The 16,155-nt window shown below is 39.4% G+C and overlaps 1 protein-coding gene across 1 annotated transcript; it reads left to right on the top strand.

Moving 5' to 3' along the window:
- Positions 1-14,674: 14,674 nt before the first annotated feature.
- LOC124788897 (gustatory receptor 23a-like) lies at positions 14,675-15,247 on the top strand. The gene has a single exon (XM_047256213.1). It carries the CDS (start codon positions 14,675-14,677, stop codon positions 15,245-15,247), a length of 573 nt encoding a protein of 190 aa, XP_047112169.1.
- The last annotated feature ends 908 nt before the right edge of the window (positions 15,248-16,155 follow it).

The raw sequence follows: 16,155 nt of genomic DNA, 5'->3' as shown, positions 1-16,155 counted from the left end.
AAAAAACCGTCTGATGATTGATTGTAAAAAGTTCGAAGCCGGTAACGGTCCTTGTGAAGTACTGTAACCTAACCTAACCTAACCAGTTTGTGGATGGCTGCTGTTCGCCATCAACAATTCGTTAAACATAGATTAGTTTGACAATGGAATCGTAGTGAACTAAAAACAATAAAATTTTTCCACTAAGTTTCTGCTTTTGTTTATAACGACTCGGCGTTTCGTTTTTTGAACATTTAAATACATTTAAAGCTCTAGTCCTGAATCGACAATCACTGTATTTTGTTCGTACACTACAAAGCAAGCAAAGGAGCAGCCAAAATTTGTACCACTCATTAGATCATCGCCACCCAGAGGAGAGATGACAGAAGACAGACTAACTTGTAAAACAAGTGCGGAGATACGGACACAAGCCAGCGATATAATGCATTGGCTGACATAATTATGAATCATATTCATAGGTTCAATAGATACATCAATAAAGAGAAAAATAGTTTCTCAATAAAATCTTTGTAATATTAAGCAACATTCAAATGGCTACTGCGCTGCCCCCACTGACGACAAGAAACATATGAAGGCTTATTGCTGAAGTCATTTCATATTCAATGCCCAATCAGCAGTTGAAACATAAACGAAGTCTGTCAGTGAAGAATGATACAGCAGGAATCGTAGACAGATATTTTTGTGGTTAATTTTATTTCATTTACTGAATACCTAAGTGGGACAACAAAAATTAACATGAGTCACACTGACAGTGAAAGGTTCGTTTCACATTACACTAAATATTCTACAGGCAATTCTATGGTCTTACACGGTAGTAAATAATATTGTAGCAGGTGTTTGCAGCTACAGTGTGTCTAACTGAATAACAAATTCAAACAGTGTTTACCAACCGTATTTACCAGTAAACAACCAGTCCTTTAAAGAGTCGATCACCCATGTGTAAAACAACTTCAGGTGTCAGATTACTTTACAAATGAATTAATATATTTAATGTTTAACAGTAATCATGTAAGTTCGAAAACGTTTAGAAGGAGTTGGTAATTATGCTTCAAATTTGTTGAAAGTCGCTAAGTGTTCTCACTATGAAATACTGGATGAATATAGTGTATGAAATTTGTGCTCCATGTTAAGCAAAAGCACGTTTTTGATGTATCTTAGTGTTTATGGCGTCATATGTCCTGAATTATGTGTCACACAATGATGTAATTTTGCTAGTACACTCAGTGTCATATGTAGATTCTGTCTGCAAGATGGGTTGTAAATAGAGTAGTAAAGAAGTAATACACAAGAACGTCATATCCGAAATCAAAGCTTTACTGCATGAACAGCGAAATTATACGTGATAAATTTTTCTCCTTTAACTACTTTGTGAAGGATGTCAGAGAGAAAACGTTTCGTGAAGGTTTTAAATTATGTGTAAAGTTTGTTGGGAGTTGTTACGTGCTCTCACATCATATACTGATTGAAAAAAGCGCTTGTATTTGTGTGCCATCATTTACACTGCTTCAAGACAAAGACACAGTTTCTAACTGTACTACTTGTCTTATTAAGTTAAATTTTTAATTTATGACTATAGCTCTTAATGATTAGATTATGATGACATATCGAAATTTTTAAAAATCAGCCCGTAATTACATGATATATGGAAAATCGATTTTTGCTGCCGCGTTCACGGCAAGACAGTAGCTGGAACATCAAAATGATTTATTTAACAAACATATAAGTGCTCAAATAACATTAAACTGATAAACTTAAAATTATGAATTTTTCTTATATTGGTGTTGGAAAGCAATTACGTCATCGGAAGTTTGAGGAAAAGTTTTAAAATCCAACAATAGAACAATTGTATTATCTTTTGTTTCTCAACCTAACTGCGCTCATAGACTCACATGTTGACGTCGTTTCATGGCTCTCAGAAGATTAGAGCGAAAACTCTGGGTGTTGCGTGAAATCCGGGATTACATTAGCTGTACTTTGCTGTTCTGGTATTTATTTTACTGAAGAATTAGGAAGACAATCCACAAAGAATATCAAGAACAATATCACTGAACTTCATTAGCTGTGATGGGGTGAGGAGCTGGACCGTGTACCAACTTCTAGGCAATGTTCCAGCATAATGTTGTAGTTAAAACTGAAGAACCGTACCACTAGGATTACAATTGTTGAACACACCGGTTTTCAAGGAAATGGGACTCATCATTTAGCACAGGGAATCTTGTCCTCTTTATCGTAAATGAGAGGTGAGAGATATCTAAAAACAACACATTTTGCACATTTACTTTCCAGTCCTAATTGGTGCTATTTAATTTTATCGACATCTAGAGAAAAAATATGCTTCTGTTTTAAATCATCTCTCCTTAATTAATATTCTTTTTACATATGTTACACCTGACTTAGGTCAGTTTATGTAGATGAAAGTGTGAAGTTATTTCTTTGTTTCAGTTTATTGGCTTTCGGGAGGAACCCATACAGCCACTTCAACAGTGGAATGCCAGTTATGACGATAAGAACGTAAAGACAATACAGCACCCACTTCTCGAGCGGATAAAATCTCCGATCGGGCTTGGCGCTCCGCCGTGATGACCGAGCATCTACGGAGGCGCACTAATCATTAATTCTATATCTCTTAGGGTTCAGAAGCTCGCAGTTTGTTGGGACCACCGTGATAGCACTATTTATGCTCTGCATACTACTTTAATGGTTTCCAGATCGTCCACTAGTCAATATGACTAAGATCAAACTTTAGCAATGTGGATGCACTCCAGTTGTTGATATCATTTCGTTGCATTTAATGTTTTAAAGTATTTATAGATAGTTGGAAGCTTGCCTTAAAAGCATATTTTGGGGATATCTCTTAAATGGTTGTTTTTCTTAAATGGTTAAGACCTTTTATAAAAAATTATTCTGGTTGCTTTTTTATTGCTAAGCATTCTAGACTCATTCTGAGTTTAATATCTTAAAGAATTTTAATGTACTTTCTTGAAGAGTCTCTTAAATTGTTCTTGTTCTCTTAAGTTGTCAACACGTCTTTTAAGATATGGGCAATTGTAATATTTTCAGAAGCTCCTGACCAGGCTTGTAGTTTACACTCTGTGTTGCTCACCTAAATTTTTAAACTTCATTATTCTATTGTGTAAAAAACCTGAAACGTTTCTTTATTGAAATATTCTGAGTCTTGTTCCGTTAAAGTTTTAAACTAAAGGGTGAAAGTTGTTGTCCCAGAGCCTTGCCTAGCTGTTCCACATCCTCTTGGCCTTGTTTCTTAAACTGTTGTTTCAGTTGGATTGGACATGTATTCTAATCAATTTTTGAATGAATAAGTTGGGTGATGTATGTCCTGAGGAGGAGGAAGTGCAACAGCGGTTGGAGGAAGGATTAAGGAAAAAATGTTAAAGTGTAGTTATTTTGAGGTATTTTGTTTAGTATGCATTGTCGTTCTAGGAATTGTTGGGACATGATAAGAGAAGTTCATGCTAATTTTCCGTCCTTTACTTACAGGAGGAGAGATTTGCTGTTTCAGTTTTCATTGTTTATATTTCTGAGAGCAGTGATTTGTGTATTCTGTTTTAGGGAATGTAAACTTTTGTATATATATATATATATATGTACGGATAACCGTTTAGGATAGGGAAAGCTAGTGCAATATTCTGAGCACAACTTACAGCCAGGTGCAGGCTGGGTTGCAGTGTGTTATGCATGCCAACAGGGCCATCAAATTGCTGAAAGAGTATACATAGCTGTTTTGGATGTTGCAAATCACCGGCAGAAGGAGCCCACTGGCCTACCTTAGCATGTTATGAGTAGGTGACGCGAAGCAGCACTTATGGCAAAACAGAGGGGCACCGCCGTGTGTAAATATGTGCGGGTTTCTAACGATATTGATTCAAGTGTGGCAGCTCTCCTGGACAACGGGGCGTGTCACACCACCAGCTACATGCAGCAGCAGATGGGGCGCCAGCGTTCCAGTCCGCAGCGGGTCGCTGGTTCGACCCTCTGAGGCCGATGTGGGGTCCATAGCCAGCTAGTGGCGGGCAACTCCATGGCACGCTACTGCAGGCAGCCGTCCTAGCTTCCAACACACGCTAGAGGCATCCTAAGGCGAGGGCCACAGATTCGGTTGCCTGATTACGGGGGCTTGTTGTCGCCGTGATCTTAGCCATGCCGGCGAGAAGCACATAGCTGGCCGCCGGTGGCTCACACCGAGGGGCGCTAAGTTGGCAGGGACGCAGACGGGTGAGTTGACTGCTGGCATCCTAACAATGCCACAATTCCACTGGCGTAAAAGTCCGACACACAGTGCGTGCGTGGGTCGCTGAGGCAGCCATCGCGCGCCAAGCCATCTTGCAGACAGCGAAGTGGTGTCTTCAGCATTGTGGGACCCAGTGATGCAGACTGAGGGGAACACGGCACTGTAGTAGGAAGCAATAAATCACTTGGAAAGCTAGGATGAGTCTTTATACGGTGCCTTCAACCTCTTTCCGATACATTTGTTCAGACTGATAAATTTGGCGGCAGTAATTGCCACTACAGAACTTAGCATAGACATTTTTTATTGCCCTGTAGCATGATTGTAAGTGGCCTGAAGCGGATGGGAGTGCTGTTGTACATAGTTATAAAAGTAGTTAGTGGAACAAATATAAAATGTTTATGTAAATAATTTACTGATATCTAATATGGCTTGATATGCTGTTACAGGAATTAAAGAGGCCCTGTTTAAGTTAGGAATGCACATAACTATATGAATCTTTATATTTATTGTGTACTATCTACGATAATGTCATGTAATCTGGAATATTTAAAATAAGGTAGTAAACTCATGGAAGCTTTTATTGATAACTATATGGTACTTAGCTGTGTATGTAGTAGGTGTGTCTTACACAGAGACTAAGTAAGGGCTAATGATAACAGTGTTAAAGTGTTTATATAAGTTACAGTTAATCATTGTGTCTGCTTCTGTAGCAATACGAAACAGAGAGAGATTAGAGCAAGAGAGAGATGGAGTCTGGAAACAAAGATGACAGCTAAGGAAATATGCAGGCTCACGGGTGATCCAGTAGAGCCACAGACACAGTGACCAGAAAGTAGCCGCAGTCAGTATTCTTCCAGAGATTACAGAGAATCTCTGACATGCAGAAGTGTATATGCTTACATGGAAAGCACATTCCCGATGGTCGTGACATATATATTCAACACTTGAGAGTGTGATGTTCAGCCAGATCATAAGGGACTTTAATGTATTATGGATGTAGCTTGCACGAAACTTATACTTTAAGCAGGTAGACAGGTGTCCACCTGCGTTACTGAATCAGAATATAAATTAATGTTTGTTACTCCTTATTATCTACACTTCATTCACCGCAAAAGTAGCTGAAGAAACATTTAATTGAACAGGTCCCTAAGACCTGTGCACAGTAAGCTGTAAGGCATTACTACTTTCTGACCCGAGTATTGAGTCCTTTGTTGTAGAGCTAAAGTTTACCCCTTTATCACAACTTTTTTCTTGTTTGGCAGTATATTAGGATATCGTGATGGAAGTTGGAATATCCTTTAATGGTATAATCTAAAGCATGCTCCACTTCTTCTAAACTCATAAAAGGGGATGTGATGAAAGGTGGGTGTTTGTTGGCTCTTTTATTTTCTTACCACTTACATTACCATTTTGAAGTAATATAATACTTATTTTAGAACTGTCTGTGAGACATTGGCTTAACCAGTTCTAATGTGTGTCGATTAAGATACTCAAGCATACCGTTTGCTTAACTGATGCGTTGGAATTTAGATTCCAGTGAGACAGTTAGCCATCAGGCAATATTGTGTTCCGGTGGTTGAGAACATTATGTACTGCCAAGATATATAAAGAAAAGAAGGTAGGCCATTAAGGCTATTGGTGATTAGAAAATTCCCAGATGCCCTTGATCACTGTAATGTCATGACTCTCAGGGCTATGCATGTGACAGAACACGGAAGTCGTGATGTGCATCCAAGGCAAATAACTCGTTTCGTGTCTATGATAAAGCAGGGTGCTGTGGTACAATGCACTGATATTGCTCGAAATATTTTTCCCAGAGATAAGACTTGCAACATGAATGGGGAGTTTGATGCAGACATGTGATCAAAGTGAATATGAATACTGCATGTGTGTGTTCAGTTCATTTTCTGTCTGAAGTTTATGAACAATATTTGAGATATGGACTTCTAGGGTTACCTTCAAGAAAGAAGCTGCTACGCTCAACAATCCGCAACATAAACATTCTAAACTGCTTCTGGTGTTGTAATCATGTACGTCATTGTTCCTTTCCAACTGCAGTGTATTATTCACAACAAACTTCATGAGAGTATAAATATACTGTGAGGCAGAGATGCACGCAGAAGGATATCACTCAGAATAGTTATATCTCGAAAGTTACGTTAAACTAGTGTAAGACACATAAAATTAATGTTTTTTCGTGTGGTACTGGGTTCCTCTATGACAGTAAATGACTTGCTGTATTGTGTAGCGAAGAAATAAATTATAGTGCTCAGGCTTGTTAGCATTTGCTGCTGTATACTATATCTTGAGTGCTCGTGGAATTAGCGGATATTTTTTGTCATTCGCAGGATGAGTTATCTGTTTCAGTGCTACTGAGCTATTTTATCTGCAACTTTCGTGTCCTTATCTAAGGCCTTAATGATAAAAATATATCTAACAGTGGCTGCCTAGCTCGGTTGATTTGATAAGTTCAGGTAGAGATCGAAATTTGTCGACTACTCCAAATGTTATATTTAAATTTTGTCGAAGAATGTTGTAGCAGCGATTTCTGTCACTCATTCTTCTAGCTTTTGTTTACTATTTATTTGATTGATAATGAGAAATTAATATTGTAATAAAAGGAAATTCATTCCTTGGAGATCTGGAAGTCGTGCACAACATCGCGAAGCTATAACTACGAAAAAAACGAGCTTTCACGACTTTAGAAACCGTGTCACCGAAAATAAAGAAAGACAATCAGACCATAGCTAATGATCCCCTTCATAAGCTCATTGAAATAATACACAAAGATTTAGAAATTAGGGAACGGAGGGCTGGATTGAACTTTTAATAAAACTACATGCACAGAAAGCAGCATCAAAGCGATGTGATGTAGTCTTATGAAGTAAAACAAATGTTCTTCACCGTCTTCTTTCGTTAAAGCGGACAAAAAGGTCATCTGACATGAAAGAGGAAACCAAACTACATAGAAGTGTGAGCAGTGTGTTGCCAGAATGTTTTACATGGCAGCAAATACGATGTTTGTTGAACGAAAGCAAAAGGGTGAACTGGAATTCAGAGGACATTGCGCATGCACTGACTTCGAGAGCTCAACCGCCAAAACCATATGTTTACTTGTGAAAGCGAAAAATGTCTTTGCTGTGCAGCGCAGCACTTCAAAAATGGACGAAAGAATTTAAATAGAGACCAGGTACTCTCAAATATATCTTATGTGAATTGAAGGCTAAATCAAACAATTTTACTACCCGAGGGAGACTGGAAGTTTTGACATTTGAGGAAATGAATGTTCATTTTCGTGTGTGTTACGATTCGTCGGAGGGCTTGGTAGTAGTTGGTCCACATTCCAACGTCCACGTTTGCGTATTCCGTGGATTGTGTAACTGTGGAAGCAAACAGTTTATTATAACTTCAGTACAATTGTTACCAGTATTTTGCTTCATAGTATCATTAAGGGACTTGAGAAATCCGGAATAAATATTGTAAATGTAGCATATGATACGAATGGAAAAATATAAAAGTTTGCAAGGAATTGTGTGTCGATGCAAATAAAATATATATTGTAAATCCAGCGGACGATGCCAGAAATGCATGGGTTTCCTTTAGTGTATCACATCTGTTAAGTTACTGAGGAACAATTTCATTACGTTATCTAATGGGTCCTAAATAACTGAGGAAGCTACATACGATTTTGAAAAAAATAGAAAAGTGATCTAACGGTAACGCACCGCATTACAGAAGAACATTCATATGTTTCTGGACCAGCACACGCCTATTTTCACGACGAACACCATAGTATTTGGCGTAAGGTCTTCACAAAGACATTGAAGTAAAGTTTTGCGAACTCGTTAACGACGTCTTTGATGTACCCAACTCTAGAGTTCCAAAAGATGAATGTTGGTGCTAATTTGGAATGAATCTCATAATTAAGGAAAATACGCTAAAGGGGTTTCTAGACATTTGTTTGACAGTGCGAGATGGTGATACTGACAAATTTTCACCTTTTCAGAGTTTTCATGACGTCAATAAATCCAGTCTCTGACCTTTTCGAAAGCCTGAAAACTATGAAAGTAAGCAGCCCATTAACTTCAAAATCCAGATTGCTTGGTGAACTTATTTTTCTACGTTAGAAAGATTATGAACAATTTATAATAAACCTACTCCATTTGAACTAAGTAATAGGTTGCGGCTCCTTAAACTGACGGAAAACGCAAGTGATATTTCTTTCTCTGGAAGTACCCCCGTTACAGAAGAATGAAATGCAGAATCATCTTAGTGTGACGTCGACTCAGATGCTGCACCCCTAAGTTTCATTAACAGTGAGCTCTGTGTTGTTGATTAATCGCCAGTACAGTAAAAGTAATCGCAGAAGCTGTGAATCTCGAAGAAAATTTATTAACGGTTGTTGTAACAACGTGCCAAGTTCTTCCAGATGCGGTGAAATACATTGCATGTTATAGTGCCTTTAACTACTAAAACATTGATTAATCGTAGGATTTTCCAGCAGCAAGAAAGGAGGTATTTGAAGAAGAATTGAAGAGTTTGTTGCTTTTGGTGGAAATGGATTGTGCAATGTAATAGCTCTGTCCTCTATTTGGAAACAAACGTTTCCTGAAATTCATTACACAGTTATTGCTTTTTATGGAACAAAAAGAACGTGTATAAGGATTAGGTATCTGAGTGAAGAAGTAAAGTTGTAAGCTACGAAGAAATGTGCCATAAGGAGGAAGCAGCTATGAATTGCATCTTCAGCTGGTGAACAATAATAGATATCCGGAACAGGCTACACTTAAACCAGTTTCTTCGGCAATTTTTCATCTTAATTATCATTTACTTAGTCCTAACGTATAATACATGTGTCATGCCACTTGATTTGATTTGTCCAGCTGTGTACTGAACGAAACCGAACATAAATGAATGAGTATCACGTCACGCCGTCTATGGTGCGACACGTTAGCCGTATAATCACACTGCCGTTCTGCGATTTGCTGCCATACCTTGATGTCAGGGGCTCCAGCCAATAGAGTACGACTGGTCCCCCCGATGTGCTTCCTTGTTAGAAGGAATTCAACCATTAGATTCATTGTACAGGTCCTTTTAGTGTAAGACATGTGTGTTTCTATAGTTATAGTTCAGGAATAATGCTGTTCTCACGGTATTACTTTTGTTTAATGCGGAGCCATCATCTTGAACAGTCCTCATGACATGCAAAACGACTGGTAAGATCATTCCAATTTATACACAGTGCTGAAATACGCTCTACAGTTTGAGATTAGTCTGGGAATTCATCACTATCAGTGTGCACACCTACATACTTTGCCGTATTCATATGCAGTGGAGGAGCCTTCAAGACCTTGTGAACTACCAGGTATTTGGAGACTGGTTGCTACATTATTGCAACTTCATTTCTTTCTGTTACATTTCCAGTTCTACCATGTTAAGGATACAAAAAGCACAAGGTTTGTTTTGTATGGATGAAATGGATTATATTTCCATTAATAGAAGCATTGTTTTGTAAAGAGTGATGTAGGGAGAATTTTAATTATGAGATTGTAATTCGCGCCCATGCATAAAAGGTATAATACACATATTATCAACGGAAAGAATTGCACAGTGATTCACCGGAAAGATCATTCCTGCTCTACTTAAAAGTGCTACAGATAGCGAGCCACCTTATTGTGGTCATGATACAAGTGAAGGCTGATTAATTCTGATGATTAAGTTTGTACACATTGAGCCATGATTGAAGGCTGACTAGAGAATTAAATACAACGTCTTTACATGCTAGCTAATTTTTCAGGAAGTGAATAAGGTAGGATGTTGTATGCTGCTTTGCGCTTGTGTTATTTGTAATAGCATCATGTCATGTTCGAAGCATTTAGAACACTACTAATTGATTTGTCATGTAAATAACTACTGTAGTCTCTTTTAACTGATGAATACATGATAGGGGGAAGTGTCCCATAGCACAGCTCGTTTCTGTAAGTGAGAAGTTAACACATGTTAGCACAACTTGTTGTTTCACAAAGCTATTCACACATGTATTCTGTGTTCTTTAGAAGAATACAGACGCTTGTCATCTCTTTTCGCTAATTTATACATATTTAACTGCTATATGGCTACTTTAGAGCTATATATTGAAGTCTGAGAGAGCGTTAGAAAATTGTTCACAAATGTAACATATTTCACTTTGCGTATCACGAATTATGATAATGTTTGAAACTTTAAACACTACTGGCGTATGGCTGCCTGGGAGTGAAAGGACTGTGCCAAATAATGGCTCTGAGCACTATGGGACTTAACTTCTGAGGTCATCAGTCCCCTAGAACGTAGAACTACTTAAACCTAACTAACCTAAAGACATCACTCACATCCATGACCGAGGGCCAAATAAGGGATGGATATCATTCGTAACAAGGGTTATATTAACAAACGTCAGAAAAAGACTTTTATGGATTATGCCAAAAGAACCTTGACATATTACATAGAATTATTTAAGAACAATTACTTATAATACATCAACAATGTTACCAAATATATAAGTGAGATCAAATAACAGAAATTTGTAGTATAAATTCAAATACTTGCTCTCAAATCTCCAAAAGTCATTCATGAGGACAACAAGTACGAAAATATAATTTAGAAAAACATTATTCTCTTTCCAAAAATATAGAAATCTTGTGTTCCAATCGTTATTGTTGGCATATCTACAGCAATACATAACAATCTCTTTTAAGGATCCAAGTAAAAGTCATTCAATAGCTAGGCCACAACCATATCTAGAATGTGTTTCACTAAAATACAACAAATAATTCGGTTCTACCTAAACGAAATTCATTAAGAGTAAACAAAATACAATGAGTGATGCTTGATATAAAACTACCACTTGTCAGGCAATGTGGTCTGGAGGAATGGACGGAAATTACTTTGGGCAGGCATGATAAGCTGCTTACCACACTCCTCCTTTTCTAACACGCCCCAAGGCACGAACATAGAATGATAGCCTGATGCACTGAGAAGTAATCATTAAGTAAAACAAGTAAAACTTAAGTCATCAGATCACACACTGGCAGCACAAACTAAACATTTGTGCAAAGTCGCTAAAGATAATTAGGTAACTGGCCAAGGCAACCACCTACACTTACACTTTATAGAAGGATGATGAGTGGCCAACTGAGATACAGCTTCAAAGCACGCCACGAGCCGTAGACGGTAAATACTTAACCGTCTCACGGGAAGGAAAAATTAGCTGGAAGGAAAACATAAACGGTTGGCTGATGCACCTCACCTATCTAAAGACAAGCTCGGCTTAGGATTATAACCTATCAAAATACAACCAACAAGAATTGCCCTGGTGAGGCACATATGCATGCGGAATACAAACAGCTATAAGTCAATTTGTCGATTTAATACACAAAGTACCAGACAAGAAAAATATTTTGAACGTCATAATTAATGAAACTGAACATAAAGAAATTTGCAAAATCCTAGTAATTCAAATCACACAATCACGTTATAACTCTAGGGCAGTTACACAGTTGAAATTATTATAGCTTGTTTTCACTAGAGTGACACGCTCCCCAAATCGCCTGACCAGACACAGGGAAAGGGAATAACAACAACAGGAGGCTGAACCGAGTCCGTTATAGAAGCAGCAGGGTACAAACCCATCAGTTTATAAGAACGCCGCGTGATCTCGGCACCGAAGGAACGAACTAAAACTAGCTCACTGGGCGTACAAAGCCACTATGTGATGGCAAACAATGGAAGGCCATGGAGTCGCTGGGAGATGTGTTGATGACGACCACCCACTGCTAGCCTGGTGGACCAAACAGCCAGTATACTGCCCCACAGAACTGCCCTGTCCACTCTGGTTCACGGACTGCCTCTCCCGAAAACCGGCCAGACCGTCACTGGCGGCAAACGTGCCACGCCTACATCACGCCAAAGATTCTGTTCCAACAGATGTGGCGCGAGCTGTCGATGCGCAGCGTTTCAAGAGACATACAAGCACACCTTCGAAATCTTTTAACAGTGTGGTCTGGACTGTTATCACAGAAATTTTGAGGGTAGCAGGATTATAAAACTGGAAGTTATTTAAGACTATAGTTATAAGAGTCGAAGAGGGGGGTCAGTGGATGAGAAGGGAGTGTGATAGGTTTATTTACTATCAGCGATGTCAATCAGTATGTACAATGACCAAGCAATAAAGAAAACTGAGGATAAATTTGAAAAAGGAATTGAAGTTGAGGGACAAGAATGATGGCCAAAGTAGTAAGGATAAATAGGCAGACAGGCAATAGCAGGGAAAGTGGGGCTGAAGCGAAATTTATTAATACGTAATATAAATTTAAGCGGTAGGATGGCTTTTTAGAAAGCATTTGTTTGGGGTGTAGCCTTGTACGGAAATGAAACGTGAAGTGTCAGTAGTTCATACAGAAAGTAAATAGAAGCTTTTGAAAAGTGGTGCTACAGAAGAATATTGCAGATTAGGTGCACAGATCAGAAAACAAATGACGAGTTATTCAATCGAAACGGACTGAAAAGAAATATGTGGCACAACTTGGCTAGATGAAGGGATTGGTTAATACGACACATCCTAAGGCCTGAGGAAACAGGCGGTTTGGTAAAGTAGGTAAGTGGGGAGTAACAATCGTAGAGACGGACCAGTGTATGAGCATAGTAAGTTGGTTAAAATTAATGCGAGTTGTAGTAGTTATTCAGTAATGAAAAGGGTTGCGCAAGTTAAGATGGAGAGCGAGAGTTGTGTCGAACCAGCCTGCGAACTGGGAAATGAAGTACCAAAATGTAGTTTTATATAGCTTCGTACATTTAGGAGTTTTCATCATAATTTTTTTTACTTTCTTTGAAGATTGCATGAGCTTTTCTCTAACGGATACTACTAGAATGCCTTATGCACGAAAGCTGAAAGGTGGAAGAAATATATAGAGGTCCAACATGAGGAAAACAAGCTTGAAGACCATGTTATAGAAAAAGAAGTGCAAGTGAGTGAAGACGACAGAAATGATACTGCAGGAAGAAAGAAAAGTGATAGACGCAGTCGAAACGAGCCCTGTAAGTAAACGACGTGCTTTCAGAACTATTTAGATCCTTTGGGAACCAGGCATGACAGACTATTCCACCTGCTGCACAAGATATCTCAGAGAGGCGTACTTCCCCAGACGAAATACCAGCTGACATCAAGATAAACGTATAATTTTCAATTCTAAGAAATAAAGTGTGTCTAGGCGGAAAAACTTTACGTATAAGTGTATCGTAGTTGCAGATGTCTGTAAAGACTTCTTGTCTCCTATTATACAGCACGAGTGATCTGCCCTGGCTTTGCGCAGGTAGCTCTATGTGTCTACAGCCAGAAACCTTATCAGGCAAAGCGGTAATAGACAGTACAAAAATCTCTTTCTCGTGAACCATTCTCGCTGTTAGTTCAAACCACATCTGAAGGGTTACATTGATTCATCGGACTGGAAATTTATAAAGCTCAATTTAATTTGTTTCTGATATCGCTTATGGTATATGTATACCACGTTAACACTTGCTCTCAAATTATTATTGGTTGAAACATAGTTCTATAAACAACTCGCACAGGATTCATACAGGCTTCAACCTCTCAAGTTAATGAGCCATTAGCGTTAATGACTCATTATTGGCGATCATGAAATTACATTTCGATCGTTATACCATCAGCAAAATTGGAATTGTCACGTTGTGCCAGAGCACTAGGTCATAACTCAGTAGTGACAGCTGTTCGCTTACACGAGGGTAGCTCGTAGAATAATGAACAGTCCACACACCTCTGTTTCTCAAATGAGTGGTCATAGCTTCGAAAGTGCCGTGAGACCATTATATCTTTTATTTCAAATCTTTGGTTTGGTTCCCATCATCAGTGCCAACAAACATTCTCCATCTTCTCTCTACAGAATGTCGGTAAAGAGAGTCATAGGCTACGTCATATGTTTGATGTGGCTCATCTGTATCAGTGGCTCTGGTCTTTACTGCAGTTATTTAGTAATGCATCATATCATAGTAAATCCAATGTTCCCTATGACAGTGCGCTTTGTTTTTGTCTCATTTGTTTTACTATCTGTTTCGGAACCAGCTACAATTCTATGCAGATCTCTGTCTACCGGACATCATATCGTTATTAGCATAATGGAACTGTTGCAGCAGGTAGATGTGTTGCTCGCTGTGCGAGATTACACTTACAAAATGGAAATATATCGCAAAACGCGCCAAAGAGCAATTTTACTTTTCATTACAGTGCTTGTTTGCATTGTCATACCACAGAGCATTCTAGCAACCTGTTTCTTCAGACATGATCCAATAAACCTCATCTGTATATGCTTACAAGTCTTGGTCATGATCTGGCGAGTTCAGTTCTTCGCCGTTGTGGTGGTACTCCGACACAGGATGGGCGTCGTCTGTGGGCAGCTGCTGAGGAGTACCCGGCCGCCGGCGGGCAGCGAGGCCGAGCTGGAGGAGTTGGCGACGCGTGCTGGACAGCCGGGGGCGGCGGGGGCGGTGGAGGCGGAGGTGCGGCGGCTGCAGCGCGCCAGGATGGCCCTTCACCGCTGCTCCCGCCTTTGCAGTCTCCACTTCGGACCCGCACTGTTGCTGTCCGTCTTGGCAGATTTCATCGTTATGACTTGCACTGCCTATTGGTTAATAGTCTTGGCACAAGAAAGAGACAAGAGTACGGAAATACTCGTGAGTCTATTTGGACTTAGTAACATATTGTGTCGCCAGCTTGCGCTGTGCTGGGTGTGTTCCTCTGCGGCTGACCGCGCCGGCAGAGCAGCTCTGTTGCTGTCGAGACTGCAGCCGCTCCTTCGCCCTGGGCCAGCAGTCGATGTTCTGCAACTGCCAGTGGAGAGACTACGAATTTCTGCCATGGGGTTCTGTGACATCGACCTTCGTGTCTTCACAGCCATTATTAGTGCTGCGGTCACTTATCTCGTGATACTTGTACAATTTCATAAGTGAAGCACTTCGTATGATCTTTGCTAGGGCGTATCTCCTTCTAATTGTGCAGTGTACGGGTGGTGTCATAGGAGGAAACGTCTTTCAGTTAGTGACATATTACTTAATAGCGGCATTGTAAGTATAGGTTATTCTTCAACTACTCATTGTGTTTGTATTATCCAGAGGATTGATAGACATGTCCTTCTAAACAAACAAATTGCAGTAAAAGAGTTGCAAGCTATTTTCAGTAAATGTGTGTATTTATTTAGTTACTTCCTGCAGCGTGCATGATAAATGGGGCTCTAGCCTGCTTCCTTTATGTCATGTGAGGTAGGTACTATAATGGACCCTCCTGCATCAAATTAAGTTACTGGTATATGCCCTGAGGGTGTATAAGAGCTCCAGCATAAGCTGCCATCTTAATTTGATCTTTCTGTCACGTGTTAGTTAGTTTTGAAAATTACTTTACTACGGTGCGCATGAGACAGCCGATACCAGGTTGACGTGTACAACACAGACATATCATATAGGACATCTGCTGGTTTTCCATGAGATTCAACCACCGGGAGAACCATGTCATAGTGTTTTATGGCACTAACACACTTCATCATATACAAGAAGTTGTGTGAAGTTACATTCTTTTCTGTGATCACCTGCGCTAAAGGAAAATGACATATCATGAAAATTATTGATCTGCCAACAAATTGGAAATATTCGGCACAGCGTATAATGCACAACTCACACGTATCTGGATAGCAAGTAAGTAGTAACCACACTGTACACTGACAATTCTACATAAACAAAACCAGCCAATTACGCGCATTCAGAAATTTTTTACACTTCATGCCCATGAAATAGTGGGAAACACTCAACTGCTGACGAGCCGAAGCCAACTGAAAATGAAAAACTGTTCTGTGCGCTCACCTGTT

Source organism: Schistocerca piceifrons, chromosome 1, assembly GCF_021461385.2.
Source record: "Schistocerca piceifrons isolate TAMUIC-IGC-003096 chromosome 1, iqSchPice1.1, whole genome shotgun sequence".
NCBI classification, from domain to species: Eukaryota; Metazoa; Arthropoda; class Insecta; order Orthoptera; family Acrididae; genus Schistocerca; species Schistocerca piceifrons.
The sequence above is the reverse complement of the archived record's forward strand: the minus strand, read 5'-3'. Positions and strand labels throughout refer to the sequence as shown.